Here is a 19,961-nt window from a genome sequence, read left to right on the forward strand (position 1 = left end):
TTTGTTAATTATATTTGAAAGATCAAATATCCATGCCTCTGGGGATAAAATGACCTCCCCCACAGCCCTTGGGGAAGGGGGGTAATTTATGAAATTTTTCTATTGTTTACATGTAGAATCAATTTTTGGAATGTAAACAGACACTTATTAGGGAAGGGGAATTTTCCATGGGCAGGTAACTTTCTGGAGATGAACTTTCAAGGGGGAATTCCTTTACGAATTTATTTTCATTTGTCTTACTTTCTCTTTGCCGACTTAATTTTACATATGAAGATGTTTCAGGGAAATTGCCCGGGGAAAATTTTCAAAGGGGTCGGAATTGTCCGAGGTACCTTTCCACGGGGAGGGATTTTTCGCGGGAGAAATTCTCTATGGGGCAAATTTCCGCGGGGAAATAATTTCAGTCATCCAATTTTCTGCGGAAGAAATTCTTCATGAAGGAATTTCCCACGGGAAAAAAAAATTCCTGGAAAAAAAAACTTCCAGGAAAAATGTTGCGGGGAGATGGAAATTTTACGCGGGAGAAATTTTTGTATCGGGGAATGGGTTTCCATGAAGGGTAAGGTGGATCTTTCCGATGTTATTTAAAAAACAATCAGAAACTAAATAAAAAAAGTTGTGCCAGCTGAAAGTAAAGAACAACATTGAGGAGGATGCTCTCTCCTCAATACCTCGCTCTTAACGCTAAAGCCTGCCCTTTTGTCCCAATTCTTTAAGAACGACTCCTGAAATGCAGGGGTCGTTTAAATGGAATAAGAAGCTTTTTAATATGCTAAAAAAAACTTTAGCAGGAAGAACGAGGTATTAAGGGGGTGGCATCCTCGCTCATATATGGAATAATTTCTGTTCGTTTTAAATTTAATGTTGCTCCTTAGTTTCAGCAGGAAAAACTTGCTTGTATCTAAAAATCCTACAGAAACAGCAATGTCGTTCAGTACTAGAGTCAGAACTTTCAATAACTTCACAACTTAACCCTTAGGATAAAGGTTTCATTGGAATTAAATTGTACCTTGGTATGCCCACCTCCCTTCCATCTCAGAACATAGATTTAATTTTTTTTTTTCACTCTAAAATAGTTTTGTAATAAGAGCTAGCCTGTCATCCTCTCAGAATACAAGCCATATATTGAGTTCAAGTATATTTCTGTCTAAAAGAATAGAAGCTAAGGCGTATATTCACTTCCACACTGATCTGAAGGACTTAATACGAAAGGTTAGAAAAAACTCAGGCTGAAAAATGAACTTTTTAAGACTTCAAGTACCCTCTCCCTCGTTAAAAGATTCATTCACTCATAACCTAATAACTGGTGTTCAATGCCCTATAATCGCGAGTATCACCATACAAATAATCTTTAATAACCATTGATCATCCGGGGACTTTTTCCATTGGTAGGGACGATTACACTACAATTTACACAACGAATAAGCCCCTTTGGGCCGAGATTGTTATTTTGTTGCATACATTGGTAAGCATTGGCATTTATTACTGGTATGCTATTGTAATATCAAACAAGCTCTTATTAATTAAAAAAAAAATAAATACGCATACTTCTCTGAAAGGATTCTAATATTGTATTTTTCTTAGTATAGTTAGTATAGTTTATTTCATGGTATAGTTTTCGACAAAGATACCTCCTTATTTACAGTTATTATGCCACCATCAGAAGTTTCTTAAAGCGTTTGTTGGATGCGAAACGGTTATTTAGGCATGACTCTCTGTTACCCCTCCCCTATGCACTGTTAAATACCTGGTGGTTCTTTACTTGCTCACATAACACCGTTTTTTATTTTATTTTTTGTAGATCATCATTCTTAATATCGCTTTTGCTAGAACTTTTTGTCCCTTTTTGTCCCAATGTTATTTTGAGAGTTTCTCGATTTTGACTCAACGCAAAATCTTTCGCCTCATCTGCAATACCGTTTTTCATTAATTGTTTCAGAGTTCATCATTCTTAATATCGCTTTTGCTAAAACCTTTTTATCCCTTTTTGTCCCAATTCTTTAAGAACGACTCCTGATATACAGGGGCCGTTTAAACGGAATAAGAAGCTTTTTTTTTTAAATATTAGAAAAAACTTAATACTAATACTAAAAAACACTAATACTAAATACTAAAAAAAAATACTAAAAACAACGCGAAATCCTTCGACTCATCTAAAACACCGTTTTTTTCTTTTTTTTCTTTGTTTTTTGTAGTTCGTCATCCTTAATGTCACAATTTTTTTCAATTGGTATGTTTCCACAAGTGGTTACATGACTACTGAAATTCTTTTGATCATCACTAAAGCGCTTTGCTGTGGACTTTTAGCCCGGGCAAATACTACATTGGTTGATGACTAGATTTTTTTTTGAGTATCTAGGTGTCTCATCCTGGTTTTTGGATTTCAAATTAGGCAATTGTTTGACTGCTTTGCATTATGGAATTAACACATGTATTTGCAGGTTCGGAAATGAGGTATCAATGCCCCAAATGTGACCGTTTTTATGCTCTGCGAAACAGTTTAGAGGGTCACCTTCGTTTCGAATGCAGAGGCTCGATGTGGGAAATGAATCTCCCATAAATTTCACGGTATGAAGGATTTATGAAAATCCTTTTTTTGCGAGTGTTTTATGGACACCCATTTTTATAAATAAATTCTAAAATATGTTATAAGACCCATTTTAATTTCTCGGGACAACTTAGATCTCAGGCCTTTCATCTTGGAACTTAAGAGGTGAATAAAATCTCCTTTTTTGAGATGAGGAATCTGGAAAGGTTTTATACAAGCTTAATAATCAAGATATGGCAATTTCTAAGCAGGTTTAAAAACGACTAGTTGCAGCCATTGCTATTTTATAGTTAGCATGAGTGTGCGATGTAGCTGTCAGTTGTTGATTTACTGATAGATTTGTTTTGGTGTATATGCGGGATCGTATTTTATTCCTGTTTGAGATTTATATTGATCCTCGTTTTTCTGTGAAATTAACCCTATTGCGGTTCAGGTGTTACCGTGTGACTAATTCCGACGTGTCCCCTCTCAGTTCCCTACGCTATTAGTCTATTGTCGAGTAGCGTGAGGGGAGGAGTGGGTGGTAAAGATAAGTTGGGGGATATTGTCTAGTTCTGTTTTTTTTTTGTATCCGTTAACTCGATTAAAGAGATGTCCGACTTATTAAATTGGTTTATTTGCAATGTTTTGGTTTAATTTGGAATCAGGGCAATCGCCCTACTTCATCTACGAGTATGGGGGAGGGTTACTTAAGTACCTAATTCACGTGAATATTTTCGCCTGCGGTCACGCATAAATACATGATTGCTGACGGTCATTGAAATTATATCGTACCTGAGCTAAAGGATATTCTTAAAACCTAATTTTTAGGTGCTACAATGGGACTTTATAAAAATTAGTGTCCAAGTTCTTTACAAAATTTGTTTGGCTGTTCACAACGAAGGAAAGTCTAATTCCCATAGTGTTTTTATAGCCATAAATTTATTTACTTTTTTTTTCAAAATATGAGCTAAGGGGGAGGAAGGAGAGTTGAGTTTCTGATAAATGCCAATGATGGTCTTGGCATGTACAGACGGTGGCTGGTTTTTACACCCCTGGAAAATACCCCCCTCCCCATTAAATGCCCCTCGGAGGAAAAGAAGGCTTTCCAAATTTGAGTAAAAATTGGTACTTGTTTATTATACGACACTCACTCAAGTTTCGCTGTGTAAAACTCGAGAACTGGTTCGGGTCTGCATGCAAAATGTGTTAGGTACAGTTATTCTACATATTATTAATTAAGAATTTCTTACTTCAGACTGCCCAAATACTTTACTCCCTCCTCTTACGCCCAAATATATATCCCAAGTTATATATTTCCCATCTGTTCTGTCACTTGTCTTTATCTTGTCTCAATCTAACCTGAAAGAAACTAACGAAGAAACTGGTTTGTTCTCGAGTTTTAGACAGCGTAAACTTGAGTGAGTGGCGTATAATACACAAGTACCAAAATTCCTTATCCTACGGAGAAAACTTGAATAAAAATCTCAAATTTGGAAAGCCTTATTTTCCACGTGGGATATTTTCAGGGGAGGGGGATGAACACCTAGAACCGTATAGACGTAGATGAAACATTTTCAACACCTACTTTCAAATTAACGTCTATTCTGGTCCAGGCATTTTTACCACTAACGGTAGTGAATTCACTGAATTCAGAATGAATGTCCCGAATCGGAACGTTTACACTAGTGTGCATACTGCAGTTGCCTGGCGCAATATCCCACGAGTTCTACGTTTCCATTGCCACACGTATAATTTTTTGTATGATCGGCCTCTGCTCTTTTCTAACTGCCATACGTGGTCCAAGTGATGATGACTAGAAATCGATTTTTAGCTAAGTAAACATATGCCCGATGCATTTTGATATGTGTCTTTTCTGTCCACCCTGCATATAACCTGGAGATTTGAGTTTAGATGTCTCGAATTAATCATTTCCTTAAAATTTTGAAATCTACTCAAAAATTGTATTTTTTTTTCAGCTGCATTGTAATTCTGCCTCCAGAATTTAATAATATAAACTCAATGTTTTTTTTTGTTTTTTTTTTACTGTAGGAGTAAATAGTACTGTTGCCAGACTAGAAAGCAAATCTAAGATGTCGCCCAAAATATGTCATACTTTGACCATGATTTTTTTCCACACTAAAATAAACTGGCCCTTACCACTTAAGTGTGAGTAAAAAATAAAGAAAAAAGGAAGACTTGTCTCATGTGTGATTATAAGCATGAAAACACCAATGAAGCTCAAAGGCATCTTTGAACGTAGTACGTACAGTCATATCTACTTCAGATTTTGCCAATAGTGGGTCTTGTTGGTGAATTGTTTTGCAAATGTCTTTAAATAGTCATTGGACCTCCTTGTCTTTTGTTATTTTTAGTTGTATTCTATGACAGTTTGTGAACTATTCTGTTTGGACATGTTCTTTCTGGCCATAATATGTCTCCCTCCAACCCTGGTTTCTGGAGTTTGTTTATTGTAATGTCTTGTGTTTTACACGATTGCTACTTTGACTTTCCAGTGTGTTTCAGGGGTTTTATCGAAGAAAATAATTTGGAAAACAGGAAGCAGTGTCAGTTTTTAAATGCGAAAACTGCTTTTAAATTGTATTTTTTTTTTGCTCATTTTATTTGATGGTTTGAAAACCCGCATTTACGAGGCTGAGATGTTTTTTATAAAGTGATTAATAGGAGGTTAGTGAGATTAGCTGAAGGTGTTAGGGCCTTTTTCCTATCTTTTTTCAGCATTAATGAAAAATGATAACCCAAGTTTGCCGTTTTAATCATATTCAGCTAGTCTATTCTATTGTGAAAGACGATGTTCTGAAATTCCAGTCAAAAATGTGTCGTTTTGTATTGCATTATTGCTTTATATTTTGAGTGAAACTTTAGGGGAGGTGATTGTGTGCTTTGATTGGCTGGACAATACAATTTGGACAGAAGCGTCGGAAGTTGTTATGAAATCGGCGTATAGTTTGACAACCTCGACAGTATTGCCAAATGTAAATACAAAAAGGAACGCAGCTCTTAGATTAATCTTTTGTTCGCATGTGGGCTCATTTCTGCTTCGAACAAAAATGATGTAAAAAATAATGAATTCTTAAAAAAATTAATGCGTTGATTTTACTACGGCGCCATCTAATTGAATTTCGAAGGACATCTTTCCAAAACCGATAGGCTATTTCTAGGAACATAAATGTTGGTAAGTCCCTTTCGTTTTTAGACCACACAGGTGTTAGTTGAAATAGGTGTGAAATTGTTTTTGTGCAAGTCCATTTAGAAGGACACCTAGTAATGGACAAAAGGAAAAAAATAATACGCTTGTTTAATCATCCCTACATGTCATGAAATAAATATTCGGGATTTTATTGTTTGATTTGTGGTTGATTAAAGTTAATATGTTGAAATACAACTTAAGGAAGTGTATATATAGGAGGGGTAGGAGGTGTCAGTCTGGAGTCCGTGAACTCCCAAGATTTTATTATTTCCTCTATAATAAGCTACATTCTATATATGAGTTATTACTGTTTCAAATTTATTTACTTTTTTGGTCAGTGGGCAAAATCGCCATAACTCATATTCAATTTGTTTTTTTCTTATCTACTGTTTTATTCAAAGATTGATATCCAATCCCATTTTTACTTTCTGATTTCAGTGCTAATCTTTTTTTCTTTTTTTTTCTAAAAAAAACTGTAAGTGAAGCTCAAATAGATGCACATAGTCAAACAAAATTCAATATGTCTTAATTTAGGAAAGCCCGTTTGCCTACTGGAAATTTAGAATGTACAAATGGGAGGGGGCCCTGGTCTGGTCAGTGATGGCCATTGAACGATTTCATTTTTGTTTTGTTTTCAGGCTCGACAATAGATCAAGTTTCAGTATTGGTCAGGCAAAAGGATTCTATGACGAAAAGAAGCTTTGTTTGTGATATTTGTTCAAAACAATTCACTCGAAAGTCTACCTTGATTAGACACGTGGAAAGCTTGCACGAAAAATTGCACTTTAACTGCCCTTATTGTCCCCAAGTGTTTGTTAGGCGGGATCATGTGCACAGACATATTCGGAATCATCATAATTCTAATATGCTTAATTTGGAACAAGTTCAATAAATCTATATTATAAAACTGAGCTTGTGAATAATCGTTGGTGCATTGTTTTTCCTACTGCCAGTGAGTTAAAGTGTGCTTTAAATTGTGATTTAATATTCGGAATGAATACGAAGTTATTTTCGTTCTTTTTGCTCTTGTTGTGAAATATTTGCTAATTTTAGCTTTTTTTTTCTTGGGTACTAAATTTGCCACGCAATACATTTGCCTATTTGTTTTAGGTCAAGGTTAAAAGGCTGGTGAAAAAAAATGGTTAATTAAAATAAGTATATTCAGAAATTCCCAGTGTACGCGCTCCGTCGAGGGAGGGAGGTTGATTTCTTCAATAACTGGATTGTATATCACGCTGTTTATATGTTTGTTTTTGGAGAGGTACTACCAGTGGTAATTTTTGAGAATCTCATTTTAAGTATGAGTGAAAAAGAAGAACACAACTTTTGTCCCTGTTGATAAAAAATAAAATAAAAACCAATTGATGTGAAAAGGTTCTTGGGATGACAGTTAGTAACGCGGTAAGAAACGCGCGATTTTGTTAATTTATGTGCCTTTCAGATGCTAATCTGACTTTCAGTTTCAAGCATTTAAATTGATATCCCCTAAAAATGAGGATTAATATCAAAGACAGGCGCGGATGCAGCATGTTTTTCGTCAAGCACTAAATGATTTTTTTAGAATTTTGTATGCTCTAGCAGATGAGCGAATTCCCAACATTTTGGGATATTTTCCACGAGACAATTCGTGTAGTAAGACTAAAACCAGAAGTCTTCGAGTTTTCTTTTCTGTTTGTTTTATGGATTTCGGGGATTTTCGGATATCGAAACCCAGAGCCCGCTTGTATTTTATTGCAGCTCTGCTGTCATAATTGCTTCTTTTCAGATAGAAGGTTTTAATTGTTCCTGTTATAGGCCCAATTCCCTTCTGTTGGGCCAATTGCAGGCCCATACATAAGATTTTTTGGGGGGGGGATTAACCATGGGCGAAGATGTTTTCGTGTTTTCTTTGCATTAAACCGCCAAAAATTACAATTTTTTTGTGATTTTATAGCTTTGGAGGGGGTATTTTGTCCCTCAAGCCAACCCTTCTCTGGAGACGGCCTTGATCAAACTAATATCCAGCTCAAGCCTTATGTATGTTTGACTAGAGACGGAAGTTAGCTTAGTTAATCTCAGTCAATTCACATCGCGTGTGAAAATTCTATGAAGGATATGTGTGTGCATAAATAGAAGGCAAGCCCTAGATGTAATTTATATGTTGTTATTTTATGGACTTTGCGGCTATCCTAAATGCTAGTTAGTTTTTGATTTGAGAATTCTAATATATTGAAGATCTGTTTTTGTGTGGCCTAAAGACCTGGTTTCATCTTTAGTTTTGTTATGCCCTTAACTAAGCATTCAAGAAACAACTTTCTCCAAATAGTTCCTAAATTATCTAACTTAAAATATGATATTGGCCTTTCTTCCCCCTTCAGCTTTTGCCTGACATTGGTAATCTTTGACTCTTGCCTCTGGTGAAAGGTTTATGCGAAATACAGGTTTCATGTTATGGCCAGTTGTGGGGTGCGATGTGTGAATGCAATCTTGTCCATCAAATCGATTGCAATCACATGCCTCTGTCTCAGTCGCATTAAATTGAGGCATCAAAGTAATTGGATAACGAAAGGCGGTCTGTCAGACGGGACGTAAAAAAAGAAAGAAAATAGAACACTTTAGACAGGACAGAGTTGCCGAAATTATAAAATTTGTCACCGTTTTAATAATTGGCATGAAGCTTCAGGCACTCGTCCTGTAATGTCACACAATTGTTTCCAGACCCGAAGATTAATGATTGGCTAGGAGTTACTAACATAACCAATTCTGTGTTTAAATAATCGCTTTGTATTTTCAATGACAAATTCAACTTTAAAGTTTTGCAAAAAATTATTTTGCACAGTTTATTGGATGATCCCTGCCGTTGCTTTGGTTCCTTTGTGGTCGCGCATTTTTCCAGGTTGAACTCGATTCACCCTGTAAATTCTTGCGACACTATTTTATATTGATGCTTATTTTAAAACTCATTTATTGTATTGAATGTTGTAATTTTTTTAATTGACTTTAATATAAGCTATCAATTTCTTAGTTGTTCTTAGTTGATTTAGTTCTTCGTTTTGTGTAGTTTTGTGTTCTTCGTTTAGAGTTTTGTCTCTCATGAGACGATCAACTTTATTAAAGTTCTTTCCCAGAGTTGTATTAAAGTTCTTTAAGTTGTATTAAAGTTCTTTAAGTTGTATTAAAGTTCTTTAAGTTGTATTAAAGTTCTTTATTAAAGTTCGTCAACTTTATGCATTTCCCGGTCAATAGCATTCCTTTGGTTTTCATGAAATCTTCGAAAAGCATATTAAGAAGAAATAGAGCATATTCCAGCTGCGGCATTTGCCTCCTTTCTGGCTTTTGTGAATTGGTGTTACTGTTTGTCAAATCCAATTGATATTGTAACTTCTATTGTACACTTTATTTCCGATTGAAAAATTTCAAGATGTGAAAACACCTTTGCTTGTTGTCTCCAAGTCCTTCAAATGAAGATTGTTTGCTTTGCTGTCTGGAGGCCATCTAAAGTTTACAAATACTTTTACTAACGTGTTCATGTAAAGAACTCTTGTTAACTTTACTTGCATAGACACAGAGTCTTAGGGGTTATCCATGGTTTATTCGAGTGAGGAAAGAAAAGTGAATGTTTTTACGCTTCGATGCTTCAATTTTACTTCTAGTAGGTATCCGGCCCCCCTTCCCTCTATGCGTGGTAATCAATAGATCACATATTCAATGTAAAATTCAAGCTTTTTTGCCGTTTCAGAATGAGAAAGATAATGCGTGTAGGATTTTAAACGGGCAAAAATTGAAAGAGACGCCCAGATGTTTCTCAGAAGTCACCAACTGATGCTTGTATGTTGATAAATGAAATGAATCTCGACTTTAAAATTTGTACATAGTGTAATTTAATTCTTTTGTCCGACTGTCCCTCAGTTGATCGTAGAAATTAGATGTCAATTAACCAAAAGACCAGATCTAAAGTCTTTTAGATTCAAGATTTAATTTGTTTGTCTTCTCGCATATAGAGTACAAGCACAAACAGTATAAAGTATTTTGTGCTTTTTGCTTGAGTACACTGAAAATTAAGAAGCTGTCAGTTTAAAGGAGACCCTTTGAATACTTTTTTACAAGAAGTCAGAAGTCGAGCGTAATGGTATTTTCTCTTCTGATTGGTCGAGTTGGACTAGCCTTGTTTTTATTTGAATCACACTGCTAAAGAGGTACTTGCATAGACACAGAAACGGCTTGTCTGACTTATAAAAGGGTTTGTAATATTGGTTAGTCTCTTCGTAGATCAGTCAGACTAATATCTTCCGGACGTGGGAAAGATTACTAGTTTAAGGTAGATAACTGAATTACCAACGAACTATCTCATTAGATTATTGAGTATAATTGATTATCTTCTTCTTTTTCATACCAAGGAACTTAACAGAAGAGGGCGATCTTGTCAATTTAAATTCTTTGTTAGAGGAATTTTCAAAACGTAAGGTTGTATCGACATCTTGTACATAGCTCTTTATTTGAAAGCTGCTGGATAATAAGCTTAACCAAATACAAAGTCATCGATATAAATACAGGGTGGTGCATAAGTCGCTTTAAAATGAATTATATTTTTTTCAATGAATTAACTTCTTTTTTTTACTGATAAAATAAAAGCAATGAAAATTCCAATGCGAATAAATTTACAATCAAAGGAAGAGTAGAGCTAATTGAATTTTATTTTCAAAATGGACGGTCAATTATTTTAACACACAGATCTTATATGCACTATTTCGATGCTAGACGTCTCCTGCTAAACATTCTATTTCTGAATTGATGAAGAATTTTCAAGAACATGGTTGTGTTGGTTGTAAGCATCAACCTGGACGAGGTCGATGCAGGATGCGAGGTCGAATACACAGACCTAAAAATATGTAGCATAGCATTGAAAATGACCCGACAACATCCATGATTATGTGTCTTATTTGACTATGTCACATGATTACATCATGTTACTTAACACTATCTTTCATGTACAAGTTAAAATAAAATTTCAGTTTTTAAACTATATTGTAAGAAAAATTAATAAAGTACGCCCGAATACAAAAAAGAAATTTTATTTTAAAATGGCAAAGTGACTTCTGCGCCACCTTGTATAAAGGTATTTTGGTTCCAGGTAACACAACAGATGGACATCTGTGGAGCTGTCAAGTGTGTGGCCGACGCTACAGGGTTCGAAAAAGTTTGCAGCGTCATCAGAAATTGGAATGTATGGGCAAGAAGTCTTTCACATGTGGCATATGCCATAGAAAATTCAAACAGAAAACACATTTGACATATCATTTGCTCCGAATTCATTCTTACAGCTACTAATGTTATTATCTCTATTTTGTCTCATTTTTCTTTTGATTTTGGAACACAAGTTTTATGCCTGCTCTTTCTTTCGATTCAACTTCAGTTAAGGTAGGTTCTGTCATGAGCCGAATTTGACTTCGGCAGTAAAATTTTTTGTTACACAAGGAAGTTAATATGTAATATGTTAATACGGGCAAACGTCCAGTTTTCTTCTGATTCGGATCAGAGAGGCGAAATTCCTCTATCCATACAGAACTCTAAGGAGCGATTCGGACGAATAGTAACTGAAACTCTTGAAAAAGGACCTTGATAACAATTAATACCTCAAAAGGATTAGATTTGTTTGCTGATTCCAAATGTATAAAATTCATTTAGTTTCATGTAATCCATCAGAAGCTACGAGTCAGAGAAAATTTGCCTGGTTCTTGCGAAAAGGGGGAAAGACCCCGAAAGTCAAGGGTCGTAATGAAAATCACATAATCAGGTTCAGCATATCAGAGAAACGTACTGAAGAGGTTCTAAGCTTTTATCTAGAATAATGTGAAATTTTGTATTTTTTACCAGAAGAAAGATCACGGATGCGTGTTTTTTGTTGTTTTTCTTTCCCCGGGGGTGATAATATTGAACCAATGGTCCCAGAACATTAGGGAGGACTCATTCAAACGGTGATTAAAAGTGCTAGTGTCCTTTTCAAGTGACAAAAAAAGATTTGAGAGCCACTAGCCCCCCTCCCACACCCTGTTTTTCTCAAAGACATCCGATCAAATTTTGAGACATCCATTTTGCAGATCTAATGACTATGTCTCAGGGGTCACTTAACCCCCACAGCTTCTGGGGAAAGGGCTGCAAGTTATGAAATCTGCCCATTTTTTACATACAGTTTGTTATTGGGAATTATCCAGATGCTTTTCAGGGGGAGGGGGTGTGAGAAGGATTTTCTACAGGAAGAATATTTCATGGGGAGGAAAGTTTCTGGTGGAAATTCTCATGGGAAAATTTTACATGGGAGGAATTTTGCTAGAATCCATATTCGGAATTCTTTTCATTTGTCTTACTTTCTCTTCGGTGGCTCAATGTTACATGTGAAGATGTCATGGGGGATTTTTATATGTGGGGGGGGGGAGGGGCTCTATGAGAAAAATTTTCCATGAGGGAATTTTCCACAAAGAGAGGGAATTTCTGGCATGATTGAAAAATAATCAGATATTAAATAAAAAAAAACGCAGGGAATTTTCGGGGGTGAATTTTCAGCGAAGATGGAATTGTCTAGGAAGAATTTTTCCGGACAATATGGAAATTAAGGAACAACGTTAAAACTTAAAAAACTTAAAATAAGACAGAAACTATTCCGTATATAAGGTGGGCTTACCCATCCTCAGTCCCTCGCTTTTACGTTAAAATTTGGCTTGGTGTCCCAATTCTTCTGGGATAACTATTGTTTTGTAATTTTTCTCGGAAGACATTGAAAATTTCGTAATATGGGATGCGGAACTAGCTTAGCTAATCTGTTGTTCATTATTGCCAGACAAAATTTACGGTCTTTTGTCCACACTGAAAGAAGAACGCAACCAATGTGTGTGGTTTTTCTGGTTATTTTATATGACAATTTTTCATTGACTATAACTTAAAAGAAAGACTGACTGGGGTCCAGAAATCAATATTCCAGTGTCTTAACTCTCCATGTAGCTTATACCCTAAACGTTTTCCTTGTCAATAAACTTCAAAGCAGCATTGTGAGTGAGTGCTTTAGGCGGGGGAAAACGTGATTCTTCAAACCGAGTATGTACCAAAACTTAGTATCAACACAAAAGTTTAGTTTTTGAGTTACGGATGGACCTATCCTGATCTTAACCAGGCGAGTCCCGTGGCACAGTTAAAATTTTTCTATTTGCTAATAGTTCAGATATAGAACGTAGTATCTGCTGGGGGGAGGGGAATAGCTTGCAACGGTTTTCCACAGCCATAACCTAAAGCGGATTCACTAAAATTGCAAAACCTAGTGTTGACGCCCAACCAAAAACGGATTGGGAAAGACGGGAAGAAAACTTATGGACGAAGTTTTCTCTATTCATCTACTTCTTTCATTCCAAAACGAAAACAGCCATATTTTGCGATTTTTTTGACAATTTGAAAAATGCAGATACTAAATTTTGGCAAAAAGTAGCAAATATGATATGTTACCGATAATAGTATTACCGATAATCAGAACAAAATTATCGTCCAGTATCAAAAAGTAAAATTTGTTGATATTCATTTTGTTACGTTTTTACGGACGAGGAAAAAGGGTTGGAGACGATTATTTTACGTTTGTAACTTACAACTTGAACTTTTCCTTACTTACAATGCTGTATGGAAAATGGTGTGTTTTATTGTGTTTAAATTGACATAACTAAAAAAAAAAAATGGTTTGCTACTTGAACTGACATTACAAGAGACATGTAGAGCTTTAACTGACATGGTAACTGCAGGACCAATAATTGTTGAAAACGATGTGTGACTCAGTAAAGCTTATCTCCAGCAAATACAGTCCTTTCAGCTGATTTTAAAAAAGGCAATCAGCTTTTACCTCTATCCTATATTTTGTGCGTTATAATTTTTTTTAGTCTGTTTTTTAGTCAAGTTCAAGCCTCACTTAAAAAGTTGAAATTTTTAAGACGGAAATGAAAGTGTGCGACAGCCATGATAAAATTTATGACAATTCCATTGATGTAAGGCAATTCAAGCCCCAAGTTTTATACCATGACTACCCCATGCTTCTACCCCAGAAAGCTTGATTTAAAAAAAAAGAAGTGACGTATTATACTGTATTAAAATAAGGGAATTTGGTGATTTCTAAATCGTGATTTTGGTCGAGTTCCTAATCTGGATTTTACTCTTATTACACATACATTTTCACGGAAATGTTCTTCGTATGGACCCAAATTCATAAAAACTGTAAGCAACCTGCAAATGGAGTAGAGTTAATTTGGAGATAATAATCGCCATTCTTTAGGGGGGGGGAGGTCCTGAAGCCCATTACTTCATTTCGTATCCCTATTAAATACTTGTGTTGATTCAATACCTGTCGATTCTGTTACCAAATTCTAGTGATGATAATGATTGCCTTTTTTCGCCAAGAATAAAACTTATTTTTTATTATCAATATTACAGAGTAGGAAATCATAAGATCTTAGTTGAACTAACCGTCAAATGCTAATTTGACTTTTGAACCATTTATGATGATATCTGTGCTACCAATTAGATTTTTTGTTAGAAGACACACAAAAGTTATCCTGAGTTTTATAGATGACACATGAGTTCGAATTTTGCTTGCATGTCTAAAATTCGAATCAAATTTGAGCTTAGTCATGACTCGAAACCATCTAAACATCCTTGCTAGAGCTAGAGTTTAGGTATAATACAAAGAAAGTATAGTATAATAGTAACTATACTAGCTATTTTTTGCCAATAAAGCAGATCATTGACAAAAAAGGTATCAGACATTGGGTATAAAATATGCAGTATATTCTTTTTTGGTGGGTAGACCTGCGGCTTTTCTGGTGGACTGACACAGATATTTGTGTTTTATCGGTGGCAACACTAGTTTTATCTGGTTTATATTTACAGAACTAGTTACCTTGTTACCTTACTAGTTACCTTGGATTTATACTTACAGAAATAATGGGTAGATATGAAATTTGTTTTTCTTATTATTGTTGTTCTAAATAGTCTGGTCCTTCTATTATTGTTATTACTACTACTATTACTAAGAGCTTATCGAAGCACAAGTTACCTGAAGTCAACACAGTGCAAAGCTGCGCCAGTTTTTTTGCTATGTTTGCTGCAAGGGTTGCCACAATCCTTTTAAACCACAATCCCTAGATCTTCCAGATGCAGCTTTAACCACTCTGCCGCTCTTTGTGCTGCTAGTATTGCTAATATTTTCCCTTGCTCATTAAAGTGTCAAGAATATGAAAATTAAACATCCAGATCACCCCCATTTCCTGATCGTTAAATTTGACTTCCCTTTTCGTCCGCAAGAATTCCAACACTGACAATCTATCGGCTCCCAGAGACAGCTACACCTTCAATGGAAAGCTACATCTTCTGGTGCCGCACGTTTTAACTCCCTTTTTACTGTTTTTTTTTACCCATTTTTCTTTTTATTTTGTGCCTGCAACTAACAAAATCTGCATAACTGCATGTGGAAGACTTACTCTTTTTTTTTTATTTTGAATTCCTGACTTTCCTAATTTTTAAGGATATATGTGGCTGTGTAAATCTCTACTTAATCTATTCGAATAATAAAGTTTAATTTCAACTGTTCTTGGCACTTTAAGAGTTTAGTTTCTCATTGACGGGTCAGTCCCAGAAAGAGTTGCCTGAAATGGTAACTTTTTCTTGGAATGAGTGGGGAGGACTAGCTGTAAGAAAATCTTTAGAAGTTGTCTAAGACTTAATTCTGAAACTCCCGCAGATTCAGCAAGGATGTATTAGGCATGAAAGCATGCTATTTTTTGATTGAATTAAGGAGGGTAGCAAATTACATAAATGGAAATTACGCCTTAAAGCTAAATTTCTGAACTGATCCTGAAAGAAATCAAACTGTTGCAGGTCAGAAAATGGTAGACTGCCCGAGGTTTTACACTTGCATTGTCTGTGGCAGGAAGTACAAGCATATGCGGTCATTAAAGCACCACTTGCAGTATGAGTGTAGCGGAAAGAAAAGTTTCTTCTGTGATCTTTGTCAATCGTCATTTTCTAAGAAGTCAAGTCTAAGTCGTCATCTGAAGACGGTCAATTGTCGCTCTGAAAAACACTCCAATGATAATCCTTGACAATTTTGTGCTTACTATTCTCTTATGTAAATATGACAATAAAGTGATTGTTTGATCAGTTACAAATCGCTGAGCTTAAAACCGAAATGGCACAACTTACATTTCGGTATTTCTACAGGAAAGCCAAGAGGAGATTTTTAAACATCTTGTGAAAACTTTTTTGTCTTCGAGAGTTAGAATGAAAAAAGATACGCTATTATAAGTACAATATATTTATATTGTAGTTAGACTCTAGTAGCTAGAGTCTACTAGCTAGCTAGTAGCTAGTTAAACTTTTCAAGTTTAACTAGTTGGCCAAAGGAATTGTTCAAGGTTCTACCTTTATTTCCTTTCATTTTTGAAAGAAGTGTAAGTTATGTAATTTTGTCTTCTTTGAACAGAAATGAAGGTATTCTGATCAAACGTTTTAAGATTTTCGAACTTGGTTTGGAGATGTCTGTAATATTATCTACCGGTACGATTTTGCTATTCAGCGTAGATTTGGGCGTGTGTATGGTCTTCCGCCAATAGATTTGATGAAGGCTTTCAGTTCCTCTTTTGGCTGTTGGTGGTGACGGCCTAATTATTAGGTAACTGTTTTAACAACGCTTGTAATGCTGTTTTATCCATTTTATTTATAAATTTATTTCTCAGGAATTCTATTTTATTTTTCAAGAAATACCATTCAGGAAGCTCTATTTTTCGTCGTGCATTGCTCTCAATTTTGGAATTTGACAAGCATTTTCTCCTTTTAGGAGGAGGTCCCTGGAAGTGTGGTAAATGTTCGAAGGAGTACATGACGAAGTCGTCGCTTCAACGGCATGGGAAATATCTATGTGGAGGTCGGAAACCCTTCGTCTGTCCGGTATGCTTTGTCGGCCTTGTCGAGAAGCGAAATTTGATACGACATATGGAAAAACGTCATAATTTAGATGTCTGATGATCTGTGCTGTAATTTATTTTGGGCGATTTCTGTCTTACGTTTCAGTAAAACATTATTCGAATGTCTTAGCAGGATAAGCCTTGAATTAGGTTGCTTTAATATGGTTATCATTCACATATCAAATTAAGCGAGAATTCCTCCCGATTGATCTGAAAGTACATCGTGAAATTTTGGATGGTTGGAGCAGAATTAAAAATTGTACAAATCTGATTTTTGTTCCCAAAGGTGCATTTACAATGCATCATACCCTGTTTCCTAGGAAGAATCTTCTGTCTATCCCAAACAGGCTAGGCTATGTGCTCTTATCAAATTACTATTTATTTGATATGAAAATACTTACTTTTGTTCTCGAAAATGCAATAGTTTTTTAGTTTTTCAACGGTTCAACCCCATCAATTTTGATATTTTTTTTTTTTTTTTGTGATCTTCGGCCTAAATTCATTCTGTTGTTAATTTGAAAATAAGACGGCTAGGCATAATAGGATAGGTGCAACAGTTTTGGCTGGAATATTGCATAGACAGTGTTTCAAGGACCTAATAGCTGATGTTATCTACCTTCTTTCAGAGAAATCATGGCGATGCCAACAATGTGAAAAGGTCTACGCTACGCGGAATAGTCTGGTTCGACACGTGAAGTACCTTTGTGGCGGTAGAAAATCCTTTGTCTGCTCCATTTGTGGGACGGGACTGACTGAGAGACGGACACTACTTAATCACATCACTAAGATTCATAAAATTGATCCAAATCTCGTGTTAAAGTGATATTTAGCTGATGTATGCACTCCTTACGACATTCCGATTATAGTGATACTATTTTGTTTTCAGGGTTATGGTCGTGTGAGAAATGTTTCAAGTTATAAAGCTATAGTTGTAAAGCTATAAGAAATTATTCCGAGCTATAAAATAGAGTTTTATGGACATACGAGGTATCTTTATGGTGGATCAAAGTCCTTCATATGTCTGTTATCCTTAGGGATGTATACAGCCTATACTAGAAAAGAATTTTGTGCACATGCTCCAAAGGCTCGTTGTTGCAGAGAACATGATTTGGTTCCTGGATAGGGGCTGTTTTCGGTCAGTTTATTTAATATATTTTGGTGACGGGTTTTATGTTGAGGTTATTATAAGTTGTTACTTTAATAAAAGGACGTTTCTAAATCATTTTTTTTGTCCTTGTTTAACGTTTTTAGGACCTGAATCTCCTTCTTAAATCTATGACAGTGATTTTTCAGTTTGTCTACAAGTTGTATTATTATCATATCGGAGCCAACAGTGATATTTAGTTGATGTATGCACTATACCAAGGCTATACCAAGAACAGTTGGGCTTTGGATTTGAATCTTCTTTCCCTTAAATTAAAAAAAATATATACGAAGATATCCATTCTTGATTATTTAAGGGTTAGAAAGAACCGAAATAGTTAAGTCCTTTCTTACCCCCCCCCCACCCCCACACACACACAACTATTAGAATATAATCATGAGCATAGTCCTGTCCTTGACACTAGCTAAAGTAAAACAAGCGAGTGTCAAGACCTCTTATCTTAGAGATACACAGGAAAACGTAAACTAACAAGTAAACTAACAAGGAAGTATGAATCTGCTTGAAAAATCAAAACTGTAATTATTTGTGGACTTGATTTTTGTCGCTTTCTAGGAGGGGCGTATGCCATCATATTATTGTAAGATAAGTGTGGCAAGAACGCAGGAATTTGTTGGAAGGAGAGCAGTTTTTCTTGTTTTTTTTTTTTGTTGGGGGGGGGGGATTAGTTTTCGCAAGTAGAGCAGATAGGGAAAGTTTATACAATCCCCATCAAGTGACGCAAATAATTTGTAATACGACTTTACTCATTCATGAGGGTATTACCTGCTACCCAATCGAAGTGAGGGCCATTTGCGAGGGCCGAAGGCTCCAGCTACTTACGAATTGCCCGAGCAGTGCAACGAATATCACAAACCATGCGAAGCGACCTCTTTGCTGGACAAAGAGCCCATTAAGTGGCGTTTTTTATTGAGAAGGTAAATTGGTGCTGGATTATCAACTCGTTTTTTGCTTGATCCTCAATGAATAATTTGTAACTTTTCTACACGACGAAGTGGGCGTTGTAGGACTGAGCATGCATTAAAAACTCACCCAGGGTCTTAAAGTACCAAGGACGCTAAAATGAAAACATTTTCTTTTTTTTTGTAAAAATTGCCAAGTTAAATTTTACAAAACCTTTCCTCTTAAAAAATTCAAACGTTAGCAGTCTGTTTATCTCGAAAGATAACCATCTTTGAAGGAAAGCTCCAGTTTCTTAAGCTGCTCGGTGACATATGTTTATAGCTTATTTTTTGGCAAATTTTTAATCCTTTTTGTTGTTTTTTTTTCGTTTTTTTATTTAGCGCCACTACTGCCAAAAATTGTGTTGCTTGCATTTGGAGCTTTTTCTTCAAAAATCAGTTCATATTTTTTTCCTAATATTTCCAATTAAACAGTTCAAACAGTTTTAATGTTGAGTTCAGATTTAATCTTTATTGTTCTTGGTACTTTATAAGCTTTAGACGTTAACAATTGGGGTGCAATTCTTTTTCAAACAAAGTATAATATACCCATATTTCAATTATTAAACAAAGAAAGTTTCTCCGTGAGTTTATTTTTTAGGAATGTTTTTTTTTTGTATTTTTATGTTTAAATAAACATGAAATACATTGAATGTTTAGGAATGTATTTTCTAGAAAAGGTAGAGGATGTGTCGACCATGTTTTCACTCTTAGGTTAATAATTGAGAAGTCCCTTCGTTGTCAAACACCTTTGGTCCTCAGTTTTATCGATTATGAGCAAGCTTTCGATTCTGTTGATAGAAGAGCGTTAACAAAGGTCTTATCGTTATATGGTATACCAGAAAAATACATTAAAGTGATTTGCGCTATGTACGAGAATAATACTGCTGCGGTTAAGGTAGGAAATGAGGTTAGCAACTGGTTTTGTATTAAATCAGGAGTTATGCAGGGTTGTGTTCTATCCCCCTTTATATGGATCATTTTGATGGACTTCGTCTTAAGGAGCACAGGAAAGGCAATTGGAGACCATGGAATCAAATAGGGAGGAAGAACGCTCCTGGACTTAGATTATGCTGATGATTTAAGCATATTAGATTAAAGTGTGAGCAAAATGAATGAATTTTTAGAGGTTTTACGAGTTCAGGGTGCTAAA

At 35.5% G+C, this 19,961-nt stretch overlaps 1 protein-coding gene across 22 annotated transcripts in view; it reads left to right on the forward strand.

The window, feature by feature from the left end:
- Positions 1–19,961, forward strand: part of LOC136026341 (longitudinals lacking protein, isoforms F/I/K/T-like) — a 93,393-nt gene that overhangs the window by 49,140 nt on the left and 24,292 nt on the right. For 5 of the 22 annotated variants that reach the window (XM_065702829.1, XM_065702831.1, XM_065702832.1 and 2 more), the window contains exons 5-6: positions 10,849–10,941; positions 15,621–15,910. The exons of 8 other annotated variants lie outside the window; for them this stretch is intronic. In XM_065702829.1, coding sequence (XP_065558901.1) covers positions 10,849–10,941; positions 15,621–15,844 — 317 coding nt within the window. In that variant the 3' untranslated portion in view covers positions 15,845–15,910. Of the gene's footprint in view, positions 1–2,441; positions 2,569–6,376; positions 8,853–10,848; positions 11,110–15,620; positions 15,911–16,578; positions 16,775–17,331; positions 17,928–19,961 lie in introns of those variants that run through there. 9 more of the 22 variants (XM_065702846.1, XM_065702851.1, XM_065702849.1 and 6 more) reach the window with 9 other exon arrangements.

The sequence above is a fragment of the Artemia franciscana genome, chromosome 4 (assembly GCF_032884065.1).
Source record: "Artemia franciscana chromosome 4, ASM3288406v1, whole genome shotgun sequence".
NCBI classification, from domain to species: Eukaryota; Metazoa; Arthropoda; class Branchiopoda; order Anostraca; family Artemiidae; genus Artemia; species Artemia franciscana.